At 52.3% G+C, this 25495-nt stretch overlaps 11 protein-coding genes across 11 annotated transcripts; 5 read left to right on the top strand and 6 right to left on the bottom strand.

Moving 5' to 3' along the window:
- Positions 1–385: 385 nt before the first annotated feature.
- On the top strand, positions 386–1558 carry CPAR01_11539 (uncharacterized protein; the record flags this gene model as incomplete). Its single annotated transcript, XM_060495798.1, has 3 exons — positions 386–428; positions 485–1113; positions 1196–1558. 3 exons carry the CDS (start codon positions 386–388, stop codon positions 1556–1558), a joined length of 1035 nt encoding a protein of 344 aa, XP_060346146.1.
- Positions 1559–2173: 615 nt separating this feature from the next.
- Positions 2174–3991, bottom strand: CPAR01_11540 (uncharacterized protein; the record flags this gene model as incomplete). The annotated part of the gene is made up of 5 exons (XM_060495799.1): positions 2174–2398; positions 2449–2529; positions 2584–2712; positions 2773–3662; positions 3727–3991. 5 exons carry the CDS (start codon positions 3989–3991, stop codon positions 2174–2176), a joined length of 1590 nt encoding a protein of 529 aa, XP_060346147.1.
- A 1894-nt stretch (positions 3992–5885) lies between these two features.
- On the bottom strand, positions 5886–6551 carry CPAR01_11541 (uncharacterized protein; the record flags this gene model as incomplete). Its single annotated transcript, XM_060495800.1, has 1 exon — positions 5886–6551. One exon carries the CDS (start codon positions 6549–6551, stop codon positions 5886–5888), a length of 666 nt encoding a protein of 221 aa, XP_060346148.1.
- An 846-nt stretch (positions 6552–7397) lies between these two features.
- On the top strand, positions 7398–7897 carry CPAR01_11542 (uncharacterized protein; the record flags this gene model as incomplete). Its single annotated transcript, XM_060495801.1, has 2 exons — positions 7398–7531; positions 7633–7897. The coding sequence occupies 2 exons, from the start codon at positions 7398–7400 to the stop codon at positions 7895–7897; spliced, it is 399 nt and encodes a 132-aa protein (XP_060346149.1).
- Positions 7898–8695: 798 nt separating this feature from the next.
- On the bottom strand, positions 8696–9730 carry CPAR01_11543 (uncharacterized protein; the record flags this gene model as incomplete). Its single annotated transcript, XM_060495802.1, has 4 exons — positions 8696–9079; positions 9130–9257; positions 9314–9418; positions 9481–9730. The coding sequence occupies 4 exons, from the start codon at positions 9728–9730 to the stop codon at positions 8696–8698; spliced, it is 867 nt and encodes a 288-aa protein (XP_060346150.1).
- Positions 9731–10967: 1237 nt separating this feature from the next.
- On the top strand, positions 10968–11983 carry CPAR01_11544 (uncharacterized protein; the record flags this gene model as incomplete). Its single annotated transcript, XM_060495803.1, has 5 exons — positions 10968–11202; positions 11256–11363; positions 11416–11549; positions 11606–11702; positions 11760–11983. 5 exons carry the CDS (start codon positions 10968–10970, stop codon positions 11981–11983), a joined length of 798 nt encoding a protein of 265 aa, XP_060346151.1.
- A 354-nt stretch (positions 11984–12337) lies between these two features.
- Positions 12338–13582, bottom strand: CPAR01_11545 (Fip1 domain-containing protein; the record flags this gene model as incomplete). Its single annotated transcript, XM_060495804.1, has 4 exons — positions 12338–12879; positions 12935–13176; positions 13247–13299; positions 13376–13582. The coding sequence occupies 4 exons, from the start codon at positions 13580–13582 to the stop codon at positions 12338–12340; spliced, it is 1044 nt and encodes a 347-aa protein (XP_060346152.1).
- A 310-nt stretch (positions 13583–13892) lies between these two features.
- CPAR01_11546 (nucleoporin NUP49/NSP49) lies at positions 13893–15735 on the top strand (the record flags this gene model as incomplete). Its single annotated transcript, XM_060495805.1, has 3 exons — positions 13893–14290; positions 14330–14911; positions 14964–15735. 3 exons carry the CDS (start codon positions 13893–13895, stop codon positions 15733–15735), a joined length of 1752 nt encoding a protein of 583 aa, XP_060346153.1.
- A 923-nt stretch (positions 15736–16658) lies between these two features.
- On the bottom strand, positions 16659–17541 carry CPAR01_11547 (uncharacterized protein; the record flags this gene model as incomplete). Its single annotated transcript, XM_060495806.1, has 2 exons — positions 16659–17354; positions 17425–17541. 2 exons carry the CDS (start codon positions 17539–17541, stop codon positions 16659–16661), a joined length of 813 nt encoding a protein of 270 aa, XP_060346154.1.
- An 804-nt stretch (positions 17542–18345) lies between these two features.
- CPAR01_11548 (uncharacterized protein) lies at positions 18346–19507 on the top strand (the record flags this gene model as incomplete). Its single annotated transcript, XM_060495807.1, has 2 exons — positions 18346–18472; positions 18564–19507. 2 exons carry the CDS (start codon positions 18346–18348, stop codon positions 19505–19507), a joined length of 1071 nt encoding a protein of 356 aa, XP_060346155.1.
- A 350-nt stretch (positions 19508–19857) lies between these two features.
- CPAR01_11549 (Sec7 domain-containing protein) lies at positions 19858–25492 on the bottom strand (the record flags this gene model as incomplete). Its single annotated transcript, XM_060495808.1, has 2 exons — positions 19858–24138; positions 24194–25492. 2 exons carry the CDS (start codon positions 25490–25492, stop codon positions 19858–19860), a joined length of 5580 nt encoding a protein of 1859 aa, XP_060346156.1.
- Between the last annotated feature and the right edge of the window lie 3 nt (positions 25493–25495).

Here is a 25495-nt window from a genome sequence, read left to right on the forward strand (position 1 = left end):
AAAAAGAGAAATAGAAAAGCCCTCCTAGACTGACTTACTTTGCCACCAAAGAATTGCCAGAAAGTCGGAAACATCCACGAAGCTTGTTGGAAGCGAAAGCCTCCCTGCTGTACATCCCATAAGTTCCAATCATGAAACCTTCAATGAGAAAACTTCGCCCTTCAGCTCTCTTGACAGACAAGGGTTGCCGAGCCACAGCGTTTCCGATGGTGGGCACCAGGCCGACTTGAGTAATAATGCGAAAGGGGGAAAGAGGGAGGTGCGCCAATTACCTTTTGACCAGGTTACATTCAGAAGCATTTGCGACAAATTCTTCGTGCACTCTTCCATAGCGCGTGTGATCAGCCGGGCAGACGTTCCTGTCTTTTCCAGGTCTTTCGTCACCATGAATGTTGGGGAGTCGGATTCGATAGGTCACCCTGCGATAGGTATGGCCCCATTGATCCCCATACCAGATACTTCGAGATTTTGACTTTGATTATAGTGTATCAATGTAGGTCATCAAACTCATGGGCAGACGACATGGCTTTGACAGCCACGTACTTTCCTCAGAGCCAGTTAACATTTGCGGTGCTGTTTGGATGCACAGCGGAGGTGGAACGGAACGTGGTCAGCCGACTGAGTCGAGCAAAAGACCACACGTTATTCCCTCTCATTCTGCCAGGTATTTTTGCAGAGTTGGAAAGAGATCGAATGGCAAAAGTTGTTGCAGATACGGTTGATGCCATCGAAGGAGCAATCTTCGAGCTTGGTACTGGAAACCCGGTTGAGGGCGAGGAGATTCAAGAAGAGGATAAAATTGACATGAGACATTCTAGAAGGTCAGCATGGCTGAACACAACATTTCTTCGGAACAGTCTAAGGGCATGGAAAGGGCAGCTTCGAAAGATGGTAGATCATATCGCTGAATTGTCTAGTCTACACAGGGTTCAGCTGATTGATAGGGGTTGTGAGCAGCCTAAACATGAGATACAACACGAAGCAGGTAAATTGGCAATGGATAGGACTGGATTAATGATCCACGATCGACTCCACATTCTCATCGAAGACTTGGAAGACAGGATTCAGGAGTGTACGATGAGCGTTGAGGGAATGACAATTGCCACGCAATGGGTAAGTCGGGCTCTCGCGTTTGGCCGAAACACCCAATTGGTTTCTGCTTTGCTTTGGAATTGATAGATAAATGTTCTCTTAGGCTCAAGGCGACACAAATGTGGACATTGCGACAGCTACCGGTCGGGACTCTAGGCAAATGCGCTCGATTGCTTTAGTAACAATGGTTTTCCTTCCAGGAACTTTCTTCGCAGTAAGTCCGTCTTTTGCTCTGGCCAGTCTTGGAAGTCTAGCTAAGGCGAAGCAGACGTTGTTCTCGATGACATTTTTCAACTGGTCTCCAGATGACGCTAAACACTCGGTAGTGTCAAGCTATATCTGGATCTACTTTCTAGTGACCGGCGTCTTTACTGTTTCCACACTTCTACTATGGTGGTACTTTCTATCTTCTAGCAGAAAGAAGTACAGAAGCTGCAGTTTTGCCAAATCTCTCATGACTGTTTGATTCTTTTCATAGGTATGGAAATAAAGAGTCTGCCAAAGAGCTGGGAGTTTGCTCCAGTCTTACTAGCTTTTTTCAGAAGCAATTCTTGAGCGACCGGGTTCAAGGACTTATGGCAGCGTTGATTACTTATCGCCCATGAACCATTGCCCAATTATCGCTATGAACTATGAGACTCCTTCGGTAGAAATCGGAATATGGCCTTGATCCATGGCCCTAACCCAGGCAGTCTTGAACCAGCCGTCGTCATGTTGCTGATCAAGTGGAAAGTTACTCATTATGACCTTCCTAGACACCATGACCAAGCAAGGCATCCTTGGGTCTATTTTCGCCAAGACACAAAACATGTTACGAGATCAAGAGAGACATCGAACTTGGCTAAGGCCTTGTCTGTCGGATAAGCACTTCTTCATATGATATCTAGTTTGAAAGCCCAGCTGGGACAACGGACAGGACACCCTTATCCTTCGTGCCCACATTCAGTAATTAGCTCCTAAACTCGAGTTTCCCAGTTGATCTATCGTCATTGTGCCATCTCTAACCATTCACGACCATCCGATCTTGTGCAACGGACAAATCTCAATGCATGTGAACAGCATTGGAATTGACCTTGGAGAATCAACTGCTTCTGTTACATTTCCCCTTGTCTCGGACAGCGAGTTGTCGCCTCTTTATGTCTCCCAAATGCCCTCCCTTGGATATCAAGTCGCCATGTCTGTCACGGATCTCGAAGCTTTCAGAGGCTACCCACTCCTGTTGAGAAGTTCTCTCTTTGATAATATCACGGCCGACCTGGTTCTGTATGTCCCGACGGCCGTTGAGCAAGTCATTGCTCAGTTTTGCCTGTCCTAACATTAGTTTGTCTCACTTCGAGTTGACATCAAAGAACCCACCCCTCGTTCTTTGGATGGTGCACCCGCATACTTGCAGAACCAGTCTGCGCGGGTGAGCGAGTGAATGATCATCTTGCAGTCCTACTAAACCATCAGAAGCTGTAATTCTTTACCACGGAATATTGGGGCAAATACTTGAATGTTGTCGCATATAGCCTGCCACCTCTCAGAAAAGGTGTCAAAATGTTCCCACGTTGACACAGTTCTGGTTCCAGACCACAGAGGACGCATTGTGAAGCCTTGTTGCTGCTCCATGGCGCAGCACTGTTTATGCTCGTTAGCTAAGAGCGCGAAAGGCACAATGTTGAGAAGGCTTTGACTTACCAACAACTTCCAGCACAGTATTTCAACTTCAATACTGGAGATGCGGTGATGAACCACAGCCTCCAAAAGATCCACAGGAGTATTTTTGGCATCTAGAAGTGCCCAGTCCGATTTGCTCATTCCCTTGGGTCTAGCTGCAAGGCCTTGACCAGCGGGTTGACCATTGAGAGCCCGGCGTCTCTTTCTTGGGTTTGCTTCGGCCTCTTGTACTGAATCGCCTTGTTGAATGTTCCGAATGTTGTTCAATCGCTCACGAGCTTTCCTCAGTTCGAAGAAGTCGCTCAAGTCGGTTGCGCTCTCAAACAGCTTCCGGACGTACGCCTGTTGCTTTGCTGGAGAAGCTGGCCATGAAGGGTCGTCCTCTGGAGCTGCGCCAGCCGCACGCCTCAGATGCCTATCATATGCATCATCGAGCTCTTTGAAACGCTCCATATTTTGAATGATTCCGCGGTATTGAAATGTCGGTGCGACCTCGAGTTGGGTCTTCAGTATGGGATGCTGGTTTTCTGTCCAGTCCGACATCTGGGATACAGATCTCTTTCTGTTCAGCAGCATGTCGCTTGGCGTTGAAACCGCTGAGGGCATTTGGGAAGCCTGGGTTGCCTGCTGCTTCTCCATGGAAGCCTCATCCAGGAGCCTTATTGCAGAACTAGTGTTATGCTCTGACTCTCCCGGCCATCCGTGAAAGAGTGCGCGAAGCTCAAGTGACTCGATCGCCTTATCAGCGTCATCGGAGGAAGACGCAGCGACGCTAGAGATCCAATCGTGAAATCGTGCAACAAAACCCCAGATTTCATCGCGATTGCTTCGGTTGTAGAAGAGGGTGTGATAGAAATCGATACTCGGAAAGAGTCGGAAATGGTCATGATATCGGTACGGTATGACATCGTCTGTGATGGCCAGGTCAGTTTTGGATTCAGTCAGAATGCGGATAAGCTGTTTGGGCCGACGTACTGAAGATGACATCGAACATCCATTTCTTCTGATCCGAAGGTACTGACAGATTGTCCATGATATCGAGATCGGCTTGGAAAGGCGAAGCGGCGGGTTCCGGTTGGGAAATCGATGGCAAGACATCATTCGTCAGGCTCTCATCAAACCACTGAAACGCGTCCGGCGCGTTTTTATCAGCGAACATAGGAATGCTTGACATGTCAAAGTCTACCATGCCGAAACCTGCAACGCCAGAATCCGTCATGCCGAAATTTACCGACTCCATACCGAAGTCTGTTGTGGCAGCTAGGTAGAAGGAGGATGGAGTTCAGGAAGAGGGAGAAGGGTGTTCGGTGTTGAGTGGGGCTGCTGGAGTCGCGAAATTATTGCTATCGCGAAAGTCTTCGGTGCGAGAATGAAGAGAGATGGAGAAGTAGATAATCATCGCAGTGAAGTCCTCTATTTAAGGTCTGGGAGAAGAAAAAGTCCGCCCCAGGGCGGTTGTAGTGAATCGCTGGGAATAGCTTCACCTTCGTCTGGCACTCTACTAGGGCCCGGCAATTATGGGTCTACACTCCCTCCGCCTTGGCCCGGGCTCAGTCAGGTGGTCAAATACCGCGAATAACTTTCTTAAGATATAAGATGAAGAAATATAAACCTCAACTAGACTAAGATAGGAAGTCGAGAAGCGTTGCCCCACCCTCGCCGGCGAGTTTGGAGGGGATAAAAAGAAGTTGAAGATGGTTGTGGTCATTTCAGGCGGTCGAATTCTGCCGATGAGAACTGCTTTGGCCTAAAAGCTATAAGAAAGACCCTCACCCTCCACGAGAGGCCAGCTGCCCGGATAAGAGACACACTTGCCCCTCACGTGGATCGCCATCTTGCGCGTTTTTCAACTCAAAGTACAAAAAGAGGGCATTCAGAGAAAGGCTTCGCTGGGGGGCACGAGATCTGACAGCATCTAGCTTTGTGCTAAATAATCTCTCTATAAGACAGCTGGCTTCTTGTTCCACGCCGGGTTGGAGAAGCAAGTGAGTTTAAAGGGAAAGGGGACCTCATATAGGTTTCTTCGCCCCAGACATGAGGTATCATCGATATCTCGTGTCAAGTGGTGTCATAGAGTTCAGTTGCTTTCCATAAGTAGTCTGTGCTTATCGAAAGCAGTTTCCTTTTCGGAAGATTAGAGCTGTTTGTAATAAGTTCGGGCACATTCGCTGTTGTCAACAAACAACTATTCTTCTATCCGGGAAACTCGCCCACCAAACACACCTGATTACTCTAATCTCGCCTCGTGTTCGAGTAGAATTCCTTCCCGTGGCAAGAAACCCGTCATGTTGGAAAGAGATATTACTCTGCGGAATCGATTGTGAGGCAGATATCGCGGATGGCGGCCCAGAATCGGAAAAGCAGCCACTACATGTAGATATGGCGGGTGGTGAAGTAAACATACAGCACCAAAGATCATTCAGCGCATAGCATTTAGCCAATACATGCCATGTTCAAAGTTCGATACAATGACTAGAGGATTCCATTGCAAAATTTCACTCTCATCTGGGCCAATCTCGGTAAGGCTTAGAGCACCTTGCTAAATTGGCGAAAGGTTTAGAAGTACATGTTTCGAGTGACCGATTCTCCTCGAGTGATCCGCTGACGATTCCGGATCAGTGTGAGCAATCTCAAACATGTTGCATGTATTTTCTGGAGAATCTTTCTTTGCGTTCGGCGATAGATCTTTTGCCAGTCGAAGATTTTGGTTCGTGACAAAAGCGGTATGAAGTCAGGCAAGGATCGGAAGATGGAAAACCTTAGCAAACAAATCAATAGACAGCTTGCCAAAAGAGTTGCTTTGTGAGGAGCTTGTCACAACAAGGTTCTTTGTTTAGACAATTCAGTTGTTAAATGCAGATCCTCAATCACGGTTGAAGACCTGAAATTCCCTCAAGATACAGAGTGAATTGATGTTGACATCCAGCTATGACAAAGGAAGAGTATCGTCCGTCCAAGCTTTGTAGCGCGTCTCCTAGATAGCCGCAAGACGGAGAACCTGTAGAATTTCATGTACTTAACAATAAGAAGACGCATAGGCGACTGTTGTTCATTTTAATATAATCCTTAGCCATCCGAAATCCTGGTTTATACGAGGAACCGTTGTCTTGGAACACAATCTTCGACCAGGAACTTCACTCATCCTCATACATGTGTTCTCGAAGCACGAACGGCTCTTCCATGTCTACACAATGAAAGAATGCTGGCACAACAGGGCCCGTTGGCGCTTCCCCTTGCAAAAATAGCTCCTTGCAGTGGTGCCGGTGTTCGGTAGACGCCGACAGGTTATGAATCAGTGGCCGTTGATGCTCGACGCTGTGGAGCAGGTTATGCCATGTGTAGAAACAGTGCTCTTGGTGGAATCGTAAGTTCGTGTAGAGAATTCTCCTCTCTCCAGCCATAAGCACTTGTTCGGACGCTGGCTTGGTGAGGTTCTTGTCGAATGCCCAAGGGCTCATACTATATGCGTTGTACGTGCTGACGAGGTCGCCGTTATAGCACTGAGATGGGACCCAGCCATATGCCATGACATCAAAAACGCAGCCATTCGCCTTTGCTTCGGGGACCGTAGAGCCGCAGGTGTGTATTGGAACTGTGTGTGGAGAGGGTTCGATGCTCAACAAAGAGTATTCATGGCTGAAAGCGCTGAGTGCGAACAGCAGCAGGGTGATCAAAGCGGACCAGCAAAGAAATCTTGAAAGGTGCCATTGACGTCGGTCCACAGAAGATTCGATTTTGTCCCGACTGTGCTCCTTACTGAGAAGAACGTCAGCCTCGGGGTCACCTTGGAAGTTCGTCATGAGGAATCCCTTAAATCGATGAGTGGTGCGTTGGCGACTGAGATTCTTGGCGTCAAAAGGACTTTTCTTTGATGCACCGGAGAGCTAAATTACTCAGAAGCCTTCGAAAACTGAGATGTAGATGGTAAAGCGAGGTAACAGGAAGAAAGATCTCGAACGAGAGGGTAAGGTCAAGGTCTCGAGGCAGGCATGGGGAAGTCGAGATCGGAGCATTCTGCCACCTTCCTTTCCCGTATCGCCGCCTGTCTTCATAATTCTCCAAGATATCAACTATCAAATATCATGTTTGTCTTGAGACTTAACAGCGTCGGATTGCGCTTTGTTCGAGTGAGAGCCCACCTTCTCGGCGCAGGCAAACATACTGTAACTGACTAGGTAGTAAAAGACAGCCGCAGTGTCGGCAGGTGAATGTTCCTAATTGAGCGTACCGAACAGTCTACCCTAGTCATTGCTAATACTAGGAGTACTTTCCGTATTCAAAGTTATCCTGAACTTGGCAACTGTTGATGGCGTTTCTGGTATGCATGTTGGTTGACGCAGCTGATGGCGTCCCTCCTCGTCGCCCCCAATGTGAACAGGGCCACCCGCCCAGCCCCCTTAGAGGAAACGCACGCACACAGATTGGAACTACCGAACCAACGCGTGAACGTGTCCTGTTATATCTGATTGTTTATCTAGCTTATCCTTTTCCTTTACCAGTTGGTGGGTAAGGCCGTTGGATGAGCTTGTGGTCCCGGCGTCAGGCGGAGAAGGACGGGCACTGAACGTGTCAATACATACTAGTCCGATCCAACACCATGTGACTGCACATGGATCTTGCAGAACAAAGCCCGTCCAGTCAACACCATGCGGTTTGCTTTGGAAACCACAGACATCACACATATCACATTGGCGCTTATCTCCTTAGACCCCAACTCCCAAAGACCGACGGTGCTGTTGGTGTTTCCCCCCCGAGGAAAGGATGAGACTCGTGCCGCACTGTGCTCATCGAAAGACTCCATGACTTTTCAATGATATTTGAGAACATTGTTCAAACCTATCGGTTCAAAGCTTAAAAGAGGCATGACTCTCCCTCGTCCAGGGATACACTCAGCGACTTCTTCATCTGCGCACCATCAACATCAAGGCCCATATTCTCAATCAGCAGCCTCAAAATGTTCTTTGCTAGAGTCTTCCTTCCTATCGCCGCCATCATGGCATCTATTCTCGCTGCTCCAGTCCAGCCCAAGGCAGACCTCGAACCCAGGTTCATCTACGCGAGCCCTTCCATTGCCTCATTCGGCGACGAGGGCCCGGTTGAAGATGCTACGACAGATGCCTCGACTGCTTGTGTTGAATGCTTCTGATTCACAAAAAGCTTGAAAGTATGGCTGCGTTTCGGTTATCCTGTCTTTAACGGTTTCAGCGGCATCTGACTAGCCATTATCTTAGTTCATGAAGCTATATGAGTTAGTCTGTGACAAGCATTTGACGGGTTACTTGCTCACTTCCAGAACGTATAGCATTAGATGCCGACTAGTCAAGGGCAAGGAATTTGCCAATGCACAAGGCAGGAACAACGAACGACAATAGCACTGTTTTCGTAGCACAAATCAAGCAAATCAATCTTTGAAGTCTTTCGGGTCCTGCGTTGTCTTTCAAGGGTCTCAAAATGTGATGTGTTTCTTCCGCACAACTGCCGTGTCCAATTGTCCATGTACCTTCACCAAGAGGATAGTATCCCCACACGAGCCTCGGGTACTCGATAAGGTTGCTAGCTAGGGTGTTCTTTGCTCTCTCTTTGCATGTTCAGGCCGAGACTTGGCGTTTCCTCGTTACAAAGAAGATGGGGGTAGTACAGTCCTCGCGGGCTCATGGACCTGGCTGAAAGACGCGGTTCAGGTCTGCTACCTGCAACCTTCCGAATCGATACTGTTCCAAGGCCTTGAGGAATATAGGTCAGTTAACCGACATTGGTTCACGTTAAACTGTAAAATCACCCAAAGTTACCATGAAGACCTTCGCCAAAGGAATCTCCTAGAGCTCAAGGACCCAGAAAGCTTCCGAGCATACAAGAATTTGATAATCCGATGCCTGCTTGGATGCAAACATTACATAGCTAGAGTACGTGCTGCGGGGATAGTACTTGTGGAACTTCTATTGACTCAGTCCTCTTCAAACCAAAGCTCAATCTTCCCAGTATCCTTATCTAGCGTGCTCTGTGCCTTATTCCAGTGCCCTTTTCCAGCCGTAGCCATATTCACCCGCTCCGCCTCATTGAAATCATATCCAATAACGCCTTCCAGGTAATCCTTATACCCGGCCCAGCTGTGTCGTTTCGCCCACCTTTGCGGAGCACCCAAGTCTCTGCACTTCTGATTGTAGCCATGGGAGTTGAAAGAGACGTACTCGTCTGATCCCGAGAGCGAGATGTCGGCGTGGCACATCAAGTCGTCCCGGATATGGTCTACGCAGTGCATGGTGTGGATATCGTTGCGCGGCCACTTTTCGAGTGGTATGTTCGATGTTAGTCTGTTCCTGATACGGTACTGCTTACGTTAGTAACAAGCGACCGAGAGTTCTAGGTCTCTGAACGTACCAGGCAGTGCAGTGCGTGAAAGACGTTGATTTGGTAGATCTTGGAAGCCGGGTCGTCAGGGTGAGAGACTGTGTCGGGCAGGGCCTTTTCCTTCGCCCATTCGCTACGGACCGCGACTATGCCGTCGGCTGTTGATTGTTAGCTATGAGCATGTCAACTACGTCGAGGACAATAGGATGCTTACTCTTCTGAAGCTCATGCCAGAATGCGTCTGCTTCCGGTGATCTATCAGCAGCATCTACAATGTCGTAGAGCTTCTCGGTGGAGTTGTAGCTCTCGAGAGTAAAGTCTTTAGGTGCATGAGTTAACTTGTGATGATTGAACCAGATGCATCCATAAGAAGCTTCTTACAGTCCTGCTGGTCGATGCCTTGGATCGTGACATTAGTATTTCTCTGGAAGGCATGGAATGCAAGGAAGCTCAGCCCCAGGATGGGGACCTGGCATAGGAGAAAGACTAAGAGCAGCTTCAGGTACCAGGAACCCGAACAGATTTCTCCCGTGATGGACTTCTGACAGCGGCTGCAGAGTGTATCATGCTCAAACTCGTTCACCTCTGCGACCAGCAGCTTGGCGTCAGTATCAGATGAGTGTCGATCCATTGTAATGGCTCTTTCCGCAACTGTGAGAAAACCAGAAGGTGAGAGTAAAACAACTTTGAAGGTGTCTTGGGATTGAAGTTTTGCGTGCTGTCATTAGTATGTTGGCGAAGCTCTTGCGAAGGAGAGAGACTCGGGAAGAGTGACGACACGAGAGTTGATCTAGGCTCAAATGACTTGGACGATGGCCGCGGGCGACGTGAGGTCCTCCTCATCGTGCTAGACGATGAGTCTGCCAGATTCTTTCATCACTTGTCACTTGCGACCAGCTATCAACGGCAAACCTGCATATCAAAATAGGTGATATAATGCAAGGTAGGAAAAACCATCTCTAACACCATCTACAGCACCACATGCATCCAACTGCATTCACGCCATTGGCATCTGAAAAGCAAACTGCCTCCAAGCCGATACTTGAGGATGTGTCACCGAATCCTCCGAAGCCTGCGGACTCTTCCCCGAGTCCCCGTCTCGTCCGGGTCAAATCGTGACAGACACCCCTCACACCTTAACCCCGGACACGTCAATAGACCGCATTGTCGTCGTGATGTTTGCTCAACCCCTCCATGGCCAGCGGCGCAGACATCACGAAACCCACATACTTATCTCCTACTACCCCATCCAAGTCCCGGCACCGGAACACCGGGGCAAGGGTCCAAGACCAAAACGTGTCATCATCAATCAACAACCAACAGACGAACACTTCCAACAAGCCAATCACAGCTCACAAACATTTGCTGAAGGAATCACACCCTGAACAGAACCATACCGTAAAAGTCTTTGACGAGGTCAGAGTTATCGTCGGATTAAGAAGGATTCCCGCGTTTACCGCCTGATTTTGCTGTGGTGGTGACGATGGCGGGATCTGCCAAGGGGCAAAAGTCGTGATAATCGCTTACGAATAGCTTCCAAGGAGTTCCAAGGCGGGGAGCAAACATGATAGCGATGTAGGTTTCAGGAGCTTCCGTCGTCGTCGTGATCGACGAGAATGAGCAAACAAGACCGTTATCAAGAATCGGCAGAGTCAATTCGACCCGCGCCGGACCTTGCCCCTTCGTTTAAAAGGGGCTCTCACAGATGCATGTATGAAAGTGGATGTCATCGTACCAACGGTCTCCGAGTGCCCGGTTTCTTTAACGAATTCAGATTCTCTTGTTGTACAAACTTTCCTCTGCGAAGCCATACACTGACTTCCCTCATTAGAGCGTCTCAATTCAATCCAGAGATCTAGCTTTCCGCAATGCAACCGAATGGTCTTGACCGTCTGGCCGGCCTCGTCCGCCCTGTCGAGAAATCCGCGTATGCTCATCTGCAAGATGAAGAGTTGGAACAGAGTCGGGAACCGAGTCCGCGTCGTCGGTCCTGGTCACCCAGCGTATCTCAGGTGCTTCTTTTCTTGATCTCCGTGGCTCTTCTCTCCGCTACCGGCGTTCATCACTTCCGCCAGAGCAAACACTCGCATAACCAACGAACAAGTACGAAATATTTCAGCAAAGTCATGAGTGCGGTGCTAACATGCAAGCTCCAGATGTGGGAAGTCTCGAAGAGATCAGAGGTCCGACGATGTTCAAGGAGGCCGATACCTCAGGTCCGTCTCCGGAGCTGGATGCTGCTTGGGACAAGCTCATCGACGAGCGTAAGTGGCCGCTTTCCTTTCTCACTACGGCAAGACTGACTCAACCTTTTAGGTCATTTCATGCTCATCCCCGACGAGGACTTTCCCAGAAACGAGTTCAGAACTAGAGAGCCCCTCCGGGCTTCGACCTCTGCTCAAAACGGTACTCTGGCCGTGTTTGAGTATGTTCACGCCCTGCACTGCGTGGTAAGTGTTCTGAGCTCCATCCCTCTCAAGCGCTCGGTGAACATGACTGACGGGAGCTCAAGCACCTCATGTGGAAGCAAACCTATCCCGAGTACTACAAAGAAGACCACATGAAGATGAAGAACGACCCAAAGTGGCAGCACGCACACATTAGTATGTCGAAATTCCCACTTCTGTGATAAGAGACACGTAGCTAACAAAGTCTGATAGATCACTGCGCGGACTTCCTGAAGCAGTACATTCTCTGCAACGCCAACCTCGCGTTCAACACGTACTCCTTCAACGAGACCCGGGGCGGCGCCGACGTGGACATCGTGTCATCGCACACGTGCATCAACTTGGATGCCGCGGACGACTACGCGAACCGGCACTACGTCAACAGGTCTGAGCTGGCCATCGCTACCGGCAAAGAGATCACTGCCGATGTATTTTGAGGTGTCGGTCAGAGAGGTCGATTGAGAAAGCCTTCATGAGAATCATTCCTTACAAAACTGCTCAAGCTTTCCTAGAAGCAAATCGAAGCAGATTTAGGGACAGGGCAAAACAAGCTCTGTTGTACGGATGGGGACAAATCACTTTGTGTACACAGATAGAAGCAAGAATCTCGAGAGAAATGCCAGATGACTTGTCAGGGTATCTATGCCTGCTTTTGCCGTTCCGCGACCCGTTCTCGGAACTTTCCTTAGCAAACCATGTGTGACCTCACCACCGAATTCCCAAAACGCCGGCCGGGCTGGACATACATAACCAGCACATCTTTGTAAACATACACGGAACGCAGGGGGTGACTACCACTGGCGGCGTCCGCCACGGCCTCGGCCGAATCCGCCGCGGCTGCCGCCTCCCATGCCCTGCTGGTCGTAGCCTCCGTACTGTCCTTGGTTTCCGCCAAAGCCCTGGTTGAAGTTCTGTCCCTGCCCGCCTTGACCAGCGTTGCCAGCCTGGCCCTGCATGCCATTGAACATGGCCGACATTTGCGAGGGGTCCATCTGGCTGGGATCCATGCCCTGACCCATCATCTGCTGCATCATGGCCTGCATCTCGGGCGGCATACCTTCCATGCCACCCATTCCGGGCATGCCTCCAGCCTGCGCGTTGGCGCCAGGCGCGGCACCTCCGCCGGGCATGTTCATTCCGCCCATCATCATCATGCCAAAGTCCTCCATCATCTTCTTCTGGCCGGCGGCAATGGCGTCGCCGCTGAACTCTCCGCGAACGGCTTCCTGCTTTGCGGCGTAGAGCGCCCATGTGAACTCGTCGAAGCCGTAGTTGAAGTAGTCACTGATGTCGGTACCGGGTTTGCGCCAGGGCTTCTCGTTCTCGGTCAAGTCTGCAGACAATGTTAGCGACACGACACCGCAGCAGGTGCGAGTGGCCGTTCTTACCCTCGTCAATATTGACCGCGGTGATGGGCTTCCCGACGGGAGGGTAATCGGGATTCGCGTTGACGTCAATCGTAGATTTGGAAGCCGCGGCAGCAGCCTTGTCGGCGCTGGGGACACCGAGAGGGAGGTCAGAGGGTGAGGCTCTCGCGGAATCCTCCTCCCTGACTGGGGCTGCTTTGATAGCCATGTCGTTGGAGGCTGACCTTTGTGGGATGTTTCTGATGTCGCTGTAGCGGGATTGTCTGTTATTTGTGTGAGCAAAGGCTCAAAAAAGCTTCATGTCTTTGTAGGTGGACAGAAGTTGGGACGTACGTCGGGGGTGCAGCCTTTGTGCCATCTTTGCGCTCGGTGATGATGTCGATATCCTGGAGAAAGCGCCAGAACAGTCAGTCGCCAATTCACAAGTACAAAACGATGGTGCAAGGTAGGGAGGGTATGTACAGAATCATCCTCGTCTTCATCCATGGCACCACCCTCGTCCTCCTCTTCGCCCTCCTCTAGCTCTTCTGATTTGCTCTCTGGTGCCTCTACTTTTGGCGACGCCTCCTGCGGAGGAGCAGCAGCATTTTCGGCTGTTGTGGTGCTTGTAGTGGGCTGCTCGGTGGACGGCTCATCCGCGTAGAAATCGTCGTCTTCATCGATGTCCATTTTAGCTGTATTTACGTCTTACGATGTTGTCGGCAATGTCTCAAGAAGGGAGAGGGAGTGGCGGTGGTACGGGTAGAGGTGGGAATGGAGGTGCAGGTGTTGGTGATGCAGCTTTTGCGGGTTGCTTTGCATTCAATGGTTTGGCGCCTGGAGCTCTAAGCTCTGGCGCGCCGAGGGGACCACCACCGAGAGGGCCACGGCGGCACCACACAGCAAGGGCCGCCCAGGCCGCCACCCGCAGCAAACGCCACAGCACGCGCCACAGCGAGTGCCACACCGGAATGCTTTGGTAAACCGCCAGCCACAAGCAATGGACCTCGACGAGCCACAGTTGGATCCGGTAGTCGGTCAAAAACGACGCCGATTAGCCAATGAAAGACCGTCGCATTTTACCACCAAAGCGAACGAGGCAACACTCGCTGTTGGAGCTATCGAAGCTGCCCATGGCCCGAGCGCCAAAACAGCAGCCAATTCTTCCCTGTCGAATATCGCGAAGCAGAAACCAGCAGCAACAAATAATTCAACCAGAGAAGGCCATCACCAACTGCTACCTTTTTCACCCAACTCTCCGACTTCGAGGACCGACGCGCCCGCGGCTCGCAAGGACACACTTGGACAACCCAATATCGGCGCACTTGAACAAAAATTCAAGATGTTTGGACGATCGGCTGGTGGCTTGAGCATCAACACTGGTGCCGCCAATGCAGGGTGAGTTGAAAGAGTCTTGCTATGTTCTGCTCATTGTAGACCCGTGGAAGCTAATAACGATGCGAATTCTTCTAGCACCACCAGTAATGCCACAACTTCCGCACCTAGCGGTGGCGGAGGACTCTTTGGAGCCTCGACGACGGCGACGACGACACAGCCTGCTACGGGCGGTCTTTTCGGCGGCACTTCGACGGCAGGAGGAGGACTCTTTGGCAACAAGCCTTCAACACCACAACAACCAGCCACCGGTGGCCTTTTTGGAGCGGCACCAGCACAGCAACCCCAGCAGCAGCAAAGTAGCGGCGGTCTCTTTGGAGGCGCCCAAACCCAGCAGCCTGCACAGCAGACTGGAGGAGGATTGTTTGGAGGGGCTGCGACACAGCAACAACAGCCTCAGCAGCAGCAGAGTGGAGGGCTTTTTGGTGCAACCCCCGCGAAGCCGGCGACGGGCGGTCTCTTTGGTGCGAGCACAGCGCAGCCCCAGCACCAGCAACAGTCAACAGGAGGAGGTCTCTTTGGCGGCGGCAATAATGCACAGCAAACCCAGCAGAACCAAGGCACGGGTGGTGGTCTCTTCGGACAGAGCCAGGCTCAGAATCAGCCGAAGCCCGGCGGTCTGTTGTAAGTGGCATCCCGTAGAAGGCGTCTGACCAGTGACTAACAAGACATACAGCGGCCAAACTCAGCCCGCAGGTAGCTCTGCTCCCGGCTTAACTATGGGTCAGTCGACGACGCAACAAAGCGTCCCAGGCGTGCGAGTAGACATGTCAAATATCAAGGGCACGACGCGATTCAACGACCTCGAACAATCGATCCAGTCCGAAATGGAGAACTGCGACCTCATGATCCAGCGCTTCATGGCGCACGCATCCGAAATCCGAGGCTTCATGGCCGCCCACGGCGGTGATCTCGCGCAACTTACCAACGACGTCAACTGGCTCCAGCGCAAGTACGAGGGAGTCAAGACAACGCTGGACGAGGATATCGTCACTCTGGGACACCTCAAGGACTTGGTCAAGTCAGACGCGGACATTGCCAAGATGGCGTTCGCGGGCGCTGATCAGCTCAAGCTTCCAGCACACTACCACCAGACCTGGCTCACCCGCGGCGGATCGGGTGGCAATACGACCAACGGCAACCAAGACCGCAACCTCGAGGACGTTCTCACCCTCTTCTCCAACGAGGCCGACCGGCTGAAGGAACTCAGCCAGTTCCAGGTCCAGAAGATTAAGGAGATGGAGCAGCACATGCCCGGCGTTGAGCACGGTCTCTACGAGCGTGTGCGATCGCTGCGGGACCAGACCCAGGTGCCGGCCTTTAACATGGTTCTCGACCTGTTGGAGACGATCAAGATGATGGGTGACAAGATTTACGAGGCCGCGGGTAGTATTGTGGACGTACGGGAAAAGCTCACTCAGCTCCAGCGCCAATACCCCACCAAATAAGAGCAGAATCAAGATGGAAGTGTCTTGTGGATACATAGTATGCAAGGGAAGGCCACGGTCCAGGGAAGCAAACGGCGTTCAGGTTGGGGAAAATAATTATATACCGGCAGCATTGGCGAAATGAAGCATTGAAAACCATTGGGCAGATGTGGCCGCGGTTGAGGGTCGTAAGGTTGTAATGCTTGGACATTGAGATCCCAGAATGTGATGGATATGGTCTGCATCAACTTTGATGGGAAGCAAGCGCGGTGAGAGACGGTTCGATAGTCCAGACGCATAGGCTGATTCAATATCAAAGCTTGACCAAGAGGATGAATCTCCGTCGTCCCGATGCCTCTAAGCGATTCGTTCTCATGGTCCGTACATCACAGGAATACACGAGACGAATACGCAACAGTCCAGTACCCTTACATTCAGGTCCAGCGCTTCGTTCGTCAACCAAGCCAACTCGATCCCCATGGTCGAGCGGTATAACGCCCTGGTCCGTTAGTAAAGAACTTGGTGATGAAATCCCGAGAAGTCTTCTCAGATGGAGGGTTTCGTAGGGTGCCCAGTTCGATTCACGAACTGGGCACTTGAGCTTTTGTCTTTTTGTCTCTGTTTACATAATTATTGTGAACACCTTTAGGTACTTCAATGTACGATACTGCGAATTGCAAAAAAGTGTCTGTATTTTATAGTCTGAACCTTGTTATAAGGTATTTAATTGATTGGGTATCAGGGAGCTGTAATCCGCTCAGCAAAGCCGTTCATCCGCCCAAAACGCCCGGTGATGCCTCTCGTGTCTCGTCCATTGGTGACAATTGGTCTGAGGTAGTAGCAAGAAGGCCTCTAAGCAAATCCCTCCGCCTTTGCCATGTTCGCCGTCTTCGTCGTCGCCTCAGTCATGGCCGTAGGCGTACACTCTCAGTTGGTAGCCAAGATCAGTACGAGCCCTCCCGACCACCATGCTCATCATCCCCGCCGCCATCATCCTCGCCAAACTCGCCGTCGTCAAAGTAATTCTCCGCGTCGTAATCACCCGCATCAGAGTCATCATACTCAACATCCTGCTCCTCCTCCCCGCCCTCCTCCCACTCCTCCTCCCCACCCTCTCCCTCAGCCTCGCCCATCCTCTCCAGCGCCTCCAACTTCTTCTTCGCCCCATCCGGCCCGATCTCCCCGTCGTCATCCCCCTCCGCATTCACATGAAACATCTCTTCAGCCGTAGGCAGCGCCGTAATCCGACTCAACCGCAACCTCTTCGCCTCCCCGCCCCTCCTCTTCTCCCCCGGCGCGACGTCGTCCCCGTCGAGCGTCTCATGCAGCTCCAGCGGGAAGAACTCTTTACAAAACGGCCGTCCGCCGAAATCCGGGAGTGCGCGCTCGGAACGGGTGAATTTCTGCGAGTAGGTCGGCACGGCGTTAAACGGGTCCGCCGTGGCGCGGGTGCGCACGCCGTATTTGGCGTTGACTTGTTCTTGGCCGTAGAGCTTGCGAGTGTTTGTCGGGTCCATGCCCCAGGTGCGCTTGCGGGTGTAGAGGGGTCCGTCTTGGAATTGGCGGCGGAAGAGGAGGAAGGCGTTTACGTTTGCTTGTTCGTGGTCTGTGACGGGTTTCGCTGTGGGGATTGCGTAGGCCTGGTGATTCAACAGTTAGTGATTTACAAACATGGGATTGAAGGATCTATCGTTGGCTTCGTGTGCGTACGGGGAAGAGCTCTGAGGGTCGTGTGTCGGGTGCGTGTTCGCCGTTGTCCCACGATAGCTGGGGGCCCTGGCGACCCCCGCGCCCGCCGCGGCCACCACCTCTACCACCGCGCGACATTGTAGCCTGTCTCTGTTATATCCAAAGACTCTGGTTTGTAATTGAGCTGGCGATTGAAGCTGTGAAGGCGGTTGTTGGGTCGGGAATGCGAAAGGCAAAGTATGCGTCAGAGCGAGGGTGCGTGGTGTTTGGTGATAGTTGGAGTCAGCCTCTCTTTTTTGTCTCCGAGAAAAAAACCCCAAGCTGCAGTTCGGTTTGGGACGGCGGCGCTGCAGTACATCGGCAGCCTTGGAATTTTTTTTTAGCGGGGTCCATCCCGCACCTGAGGTGAGGTACACTGCAGCGTGGTGGGTGACGCGCTGTGCCCCGCTTGCCGGCGCTTTCAGGCACCGGTGTCACCCCGGCGCCGTCCAGAACTCGGCTCCGTCTCTAAGGTACTTCCCTCCGGTACCTCTTGAGGCTCGAAATTCCTGACTGTACTTCGGCGTAGGCATACGATCATCCATAACTTGTGACATGATTAATAATTACACTCATTGGGTAATTATTAGACCATCAGATTCGTCACTCATGGCTTCCTAACAGGCACCTAAGGTACGAGGCTCTTACACGCACGCAGGTCCACGCAACTCCCAGCAGCCTGTCACTCGTGCTTATCTTATCTTAGCGTCCGGGGACCCTTAGACCGAGCTTCCTTCCTTCTCTTTCCCCCGCCATCTCCAACGCTCACAGTCCGTTCATCATCGACAGCTTCCCGAGCTTCACAACTCTGTCGCAAACATCACCACAGCTCTGTCACCACACAATATCGACGACAAACGCAATCACGACCGCCTACTGATGACAGAACGCAGCGTCCCCAACATGTCCGCCAATTCCATCCCCATATCCGGCCTCGCCGAGCTCGAAAAGCATCTCGACGACCTCGTCACCTCCCCAGACACACCCCTCGAACCAAAGCTCCTCGATGATGTAGAGCTTCAACTCAACGGTCAGTCCACATCCTCACCTTTCTTCTCCCTCGCCTCTAACACTCTCTTAAAACCATCATCCAACTCAAAAACTAACAACCTCGCTCACAGAAACAAACACACCCCCCCTCCTCCCACGCCTCCTCCCCCCTCTAACAACAATCCTCAAAACAACCCCCCACGACCCAAAACAGATCGTCTCCCTCACAATAAAGCTCCTCGCCCCCGTCCCCTTCACCAAAACCCTCCAACTAGCAGACGAATCCTCCCTCCTCGCAGCCCTCCGCTCCCCCTCCCCGCACGCGAACCTCCTCGCCCTCGCCATCCTCTCCAAAGCATCCGCCTCTCCCTCCGACGCAGCAATCCTCTCCCTCATGCCCCGCGTCGTCGAAGAGCTCCTCCGCCGCTGGTTGTCTGCGCCCCAAGTCGAGTTTGGCGAGCGCGCGGGACGCGTGTTGGGCGATTTACTCGATGTCGACTGCGAGCTCCCGCCGCCGAGTCATCTCCCCAGTTCCTCTGCGAGTGAAATCGTGAAGAGGAGAGCGCCGGGCCAAGGACGAATGTGGCGCCGCATCTTCCACGATAAAGAACTCTTCGGCCTCGTCCTCTCCCTCGCAAAGGGCGTCGACCCGTCCCCCACACAAGAAGGCGAGCAAGTCACACTCACTGAGCGCCAACTCTCCCTAGCACAAGGCCGCATCCTCCGCATCCTCCCCCGCCTAGCGGCCCTCAATATCGTCGAAGTAGGCGTGTCGCAGTTCCCGGACCTGACGGGGTCTTCAGAGACGGGTCTCCTTCAGCTGGCCGCGCTGCATATGGTGGATAAGAGCGATACGCTGATGCACCTGAACCTCATTGACTTTTTCGAGACGTTGCTGAGCGTCATGCGCGTGGTGGAGCACTCGCATCGGACGATGGGTATTTTGAAGGATCTGGTGAGGCAGGCGACGAAAGATGACAATCTGTTGAAGAACGCTCTTCGTAGTCTGCCGGATCGGACTGTGCCGGAGGAATCCGAGGCACTGAGGACATTCATTAGGGACGTTCTAGCTTAAGGCACATGTCGCACACCTCGAGACTTGAGTAAGAAGCAACATAGGCGTTTAGGGATCATGGAAAAAAGGGGCATAATGACAAGCAAGCACGGAATAAAACAGCTTCTGTTAATAATAGTTCGACTTTGGTCGATCACAGGCCCACCAGGATATGGGGGGACGGTGAGTAGAATACCTCAAATATGGACACGGAATTGCGAATAAACACCCCCTCGACGATCCGAGCCGGGTCGAGTAATTTTACACTGGAAAATGATCCTCTCCTACAGTCTATCCATTACGCCATCCCCATGTGCGTGCTCTCTGCCGTATGTTTTGTGTTTCCTTCCAAACAAAAGTTCCACGAACATCTAGCGCCTCATTCTCGCCGAGGCGTCACCCTCGGGCCCGTCGACGGTGTTTTCCGTGGCGCTGCTGATGATGCTGTCCCTTCGATCCACTTCCACCTTGGTCATCCCCTCAATACCGAGACCGACCTCGCCCACGCGTCTCAACACGAGCAAGAGCGCCGTCCTGAGGTCCGATGTGAGATCCTTGCCGAGAAGCTCCACAGCCATGACGTAGAACTCTTTAATGTGCTTCTGGAAGGCGTCTACAGGGAATGCCGCATAACCCTCAAGAACGTCGACCACCACGGGTCGCCAAGCGACAATGTTGCGGTGCTGGCTATCCTCCTCCAGACCGACAAAGTCCTTGATGATGCTCTTGCACAGCGGCACCAGCGCCTGCTCAATGGCATCGCGCGCCGCCGTGCGTTCGTGGCTGTCGTCTGCGTACATGCGGAAGAGAATGGCGACGTACGTAGCAGCCGCTCCGCTCTCCTGCTTGAGCAGGTTGGGCGCTTGCTTCATGAATCCCTCGCGCCAGAGTCGCATGCGCAGCTCCTTGTCCGCGTTGAACTTTCTCGCAAAGAGGTACGACCTCTTGAGCAGTGCCATCAGGCGAAGGAGCTCCGATGTCGGGATCTGGTTGTACACGGTGTCGTTGCTGAAGAGCTCATTCACCGTCTCAATCATGAGCAGCTGTAGCACGCATCTGGAGATGATTCTGTTGAAGTAGCGACGACGGGCCGCTGTGACCACGACTGGCTGCTGCTGCAGGTTTGACGTTGGCTTGAACTCCTCTAGCGGGGGTTGGGATTGGGGTGCGACTGGAGCGGTCGGCGTCTTCAGGTCATCCTCGTTGATGCTTCCGAGGTTTGCATCACTTGAGTTGCTGTCAGAGTTCTCGCCGTTCTTTTCCGTTCCGTTGATCTTGAGATTGTCCTCCTCCATTGATGCTTCGGTAGGACTCAGAGGGCCCGAGAACTCTAATCCGTTGGGCGGCATATCGATGGATGCTGTCGAGTTGATGGTGGTCGCGGAGAACAGCTGGTGAGCAGTCGTGCGTGCAAACAGCTCGCAGAACGCCCCCACGATCTTGGCCCAGTGCTCTGTTGTGAACTTGGTGACGTTCTTCAGGATAAGCTGCTGCAAACAGTTGCTGCCGATTCTGGAAATAGTGTCGTTTTCTTGGCAGATACAGAGGGCTAGTAGTTCCAAGAAGCGGTCCAGCATATACTCCAATGCGTCAAAGTAGTGCGTGAATAGTGTGATCATGTTCCGGAGTGCCTGAATCATGGTTGTGGAGAGCCAGACAGACAGCTCCTCGTGATTGAGTGCATTATTGAGATCCGGTCGCGACCGCAGCACCATGAAGATGGGGTAAAGCTGCTGGCGCCAGAGGATATCCCAAAAGTCTGGTGGGAACTCGCCGCCGTACTTGAGGAGGGCCTCGAAGAAATACTCGAGCGCGTTCGACCGTACCTCGAGGTCTTCGCCCGTCATCAGCACGTCGTGGAAGGCAAACAAAACCGGGAACCAGTATCCCTCCTCTACTGACGTCCGATTCTGTGATCTCTGCAGTGTGTCCGCTGCTGATGCTGTATGTTCTCCAGCGGCGTTTTGTCCCTTTTGAGACAGCGGGCATTCAGGCGTCTTGAGCATACGGGGAATGATTGACTTCAAGCTCTCAAGCGCCTGCAGACTTTTCTTCTGGAACTTCATGTTTTTGGAGAACTCGGTCAAGCACACAATCAAGTCGGTGAAAGCACCTTGTGAGATGACGACACCGAACTTGGTCTTATAGACCTGTGTTACGTTCTCGTATGCAAGGTTCACAATGCTCTCGTTTGTCTCGCGGGCAGCTACCGTGAAGACACCAAACATTGTCCTCCATCCAGAGCGGATGTTGTCACCTCTGGCTTGGATCATTTGGATCAAGCAACGCAATACCATGTCCTTGACAGCAATGTTTTGGGAGTTTGCGAGAACGTGTTCAAAGGGCTTGAGGAAGTCTTTTTGGAACTTGAAACCAGCCAATTCCTCAAGCTCCATAAACCGCATTGACAGCTGTCGAAGCGAGTCCAAGGCAAAGAAGACAATGGTAATGTTGTTGTGGCATCCCACCCGGTTGAAGTGGTCTCCAAACACGTCCCAAATGTTGCTCCATTCGAAACGCACACGCGTCATGTTGTAGTAGGCGATTTCAACAATCTTCTGCAGACTGTAAGTTCGTGGAGAGTCGTTGGAACCAGACACCTTGATCTCATCCCAACTGACTTCTGTCAAGGCCTTTGCGAAGTGGACGATAGCCTCTCCGTTCAGATTGCCCGTGTTGGTAAATATTCTGTCGACTGCCTTGATCACCTCGTCGGATCGACTCTCCAAAGCAATTTCGCTGGAGAAGCCCTGCGGGCCGGTTCCAGACCTTGGGCGGCCTCCTCGCCTCTTGGACTGCGTGGAAGATCTTGAGTCGCTAGTGTTTTCCCGCTGTGGAGGCATGAACCGAGCTTTGGACACATCGGGAACAACGCTCTCGTCCACGCCGCCTGTGATGAGCTGTAGGCGATCAAGTTGACTGATGCACATGAGGACATCCTTCCATGATGACCTCAGAACGTTGCCTTCAGTCTGTCCGAGCTCAAGGATGACCTTAAGGGCCTCGACATTCTTGGTCATCATCTCCTGCGGGTTGTTCAGGTTGGTGGTATTCTTGAGCGCGGAAACAAAGGCCTCCCGGGGCGTTGAGAGGTCGAAAACGCATGCAATTTTTGTTGCAAGCTTCATTCCCTCAAGGCATAGCTTGTTAATCTCAAGATTATGCGTCTTCTGCATCTGGCTGGACAAGGCTGAGAAGTACGACATCCATGTGACATCGAACATGGGGCCGATATGTTGGAAAGAAGTAGCGGGAATGAACCTGACACCAGACCGCTGGGCGTTCCGTCTCTGGTTCTTGTAGAGAGTCTTGAAGAGCTGCTCTGACCGTAACGCAATCTCTTCCGACTGTTGTAGATAGGCTTCTCGTTGCAGGTCTCGGCCCATGTTCGACAGCGCTTGGCCCAGTCCAGCAGCAATTCCAGTCGATGGTGGTGGGACAGTGCCAGCCGCAGCCGCCGCCTCACGTTCACTCTTGAGAACAATCTCGTTGCTCGCAATCTCATCGTAAATGGCCAGCAGGTACTCGTCCGGCAAGTCAGCATTGTCGTTGATGCCGCGGTTGTTCTTGATGAATTCCTCCTTGCTCATGCGTTTGGCGATTTTGCTGCTGTGTAAATCGGTGTTGAGCATAATGACAGAGTAAGCAAGAACATAGGCCGTGTCGGCGTTAGCAAATGCATTCGGGTTGCCCATCACGTAGCGCTCAGCAAACTTCAACATGTAACGATCTATCTTTTGCGCCTCTCCGGGGAGTCGGAAGGACTGGAGGAATGTCCGCAACGCATCGACGAATCTCTTCTTGGTGAAATCCATGGCATCGACAAAAGCATGCATGGTCTCGATGTTCTTAGGGTCGCCTTCTCCCAGGTATTCGCCAATCTGCGCCTTGTCTAGACGCTCTTCGGTAAGCAGGAACTTGGCGATATCTTGTGGGCTGTCGCTCGGAATGAAGCCGTTTTCGATCAGCAGCTTGATGCCCCTCTTGGGTTTGAAGTTGAACTGCTTAATGGCGTTGTTCATGGCCGTCTTCCTCGCCTTGGCCTTCTCCAGCGACGCCGGATCGTCCTCCATGACGGGCGTCGAGGGCGCAGGGGTTTCGAAGCGAGACGGATTGTCGTACATGCTCGGATCAATCGAAGGACGTAGATCTTCGGAAGTTCTCGTTTCGCCATCTGGCCTCACGCCGTTGGTGTCTTGCCGCACAGCGGCGGACCAATCCACCATTGACCTCAGAGAATCCACTAAGGCGTCCAGAGCCACCCGCTTCATGACGTACTCTTTGGGAATCTCATTTTCGGGTTCGGTATGAGGCGTGATTTGTGCGACGGAAAGGGGCGGTGGTAGGATGGCTCTTAGCTGCCATTCGCCTGCTGACGTGCTCTTTGCGCTTCGTTCCTCGTATTGCTGCTCTTGAACGGGCGTTACAGGAACTGACGCTGTTGAAAACTTGGACAAGTCCTCGATAATGGTCTGGAAAATGTTGTCGACACTGCGCTCGCAGTCGTAGTTGAGATACGTCTCCACCAAGGCCTTCGAATCCGCGCAAAACCTGTTCAAGATGTTGACGACGTACACCTTTTGAGAGATGGGAGCTGTCCGCCGTGCCAATAGGGCGAGATAAATTTCGTTGAGGAATACTGCAATTTCCAGCTTGGAGGCATGTTAGCACCATGACAAGGAGCACGGAGAGAATCTGAGCACCAACCTTGAAGGACTCTCTCATATACTTGAGCATCAACCAGAAAATCTCGCAGCAGACATCGAACACGCGGTCGACGGAGCTGGCACCGTTGCGCGTTATGCTAAGACACAAATAGAACTTGACTGCTTGAAGAAAGGTCGTGGGCTCGTTGCTTTTGGAGTTCGTAATGGTACATAGAGGAGAAGTGAAGACGGCAATGTTGTTGTTAAGGAGGGTGTGAATAAGGTGAAGCGAGATGAGCTTCGAGCGCATAGGCTGGCCGCGAAAGTCGTAGAGCTGATCAGGGGGCAGCACTTTGGTGGAAAGGTTACAAAAGGATCGGAAGACTAAGTAGGCGTCCTTGATGTACACCTCGTCTTCGGCGTCCAGGGCTTCGGGGCTATCCTCAAGGGACGACTCGGGGGTGGACTGCTCGGATACGGATCGGGCTGCTTTCCTTCCTGGCTTGATCTCTGTCACCATAGTCGGGCCGTCGCCCAAGTGTGAATCGTCGAAGCTCTTGCGGTGCTCCAAATCCTTGAGTGTGAGCTTCCCATTGCCATTCTCTTCGCTTTCGGCCGGGGTCTTTTCGGTTTCGGAAATAGGGACCGCTGTAGAATCTTCCTCTTGCTCCCCGTTTGCCTCTTCATCTTTTTCTTCGGCGATGGTGGTGCCATTGATAGAACCGCCCTGCTCAAAGGTGACATTGCTCGAGCTGTGTTTCAACTTTTCGAGGTTCACTCGGGCCTCCTTCATGTGCAATCTTGTCTTTACGCGCTCGAAGACGGTGCCAACCATTTGCGTGAGCGTTCCCTGCGCCATTTGCTGGTTGGCAGTGCTCCTCGACAGGAGGAAAACATTATAGACTTGGCGGACGGCCTTGAGCAGACCGGCACCGTGGACGACAATCTTGTCGTTCAAGACAGCGGCCAAGAGCGATTTGACAATCTGGAGCTGGACCTCGACGCCGGTGGTCTCTCCCTGGAAGCAATCGCAAATGGTATCGATTGCTCGCTCGATGAGGGGGGCTCTGTCGGCGGGAGCATCTTGGTGGCCGTCTGCTGTGGTCGGCAAGCTGAAGTAGGAATATGATATGAGCTTTCCGATGCAATCGAGGGCGCCGGTGACTAGTTGGACATTGCCGGTGCGCGTTGCCAGCTGCAACGGGGCAAAGACTATTTCGGGGTCCGGGAAATTCGGATCGCTCTCCTTGATGGCAGTGAGGGTCTTTTGGAGGGATTCGGTGAGCTGCTTGTTCCTCTGGGCCTCTTTGGAAGCGGCAATGGCCTCCAGAGAGGAGACGAGGAATTTGAGGGAGCTCATGGG

The sequence above is a fragment of the Colletotrichum paranaense genome (genome assembly GCF_030867605.1).
Source record: "Colletotrichum paranaense strain IMI 384185 chromosome Unknown Scaffold_9.1, whole genome shotgun sequence".
Classification (NCBI taxonomy): Eukaryota; Fungi; Ascomycota; class Sordariomycetes; order Glomerellales; family Glomerellaceae; genus Colletotrichum; species Colletotrichum paranaense.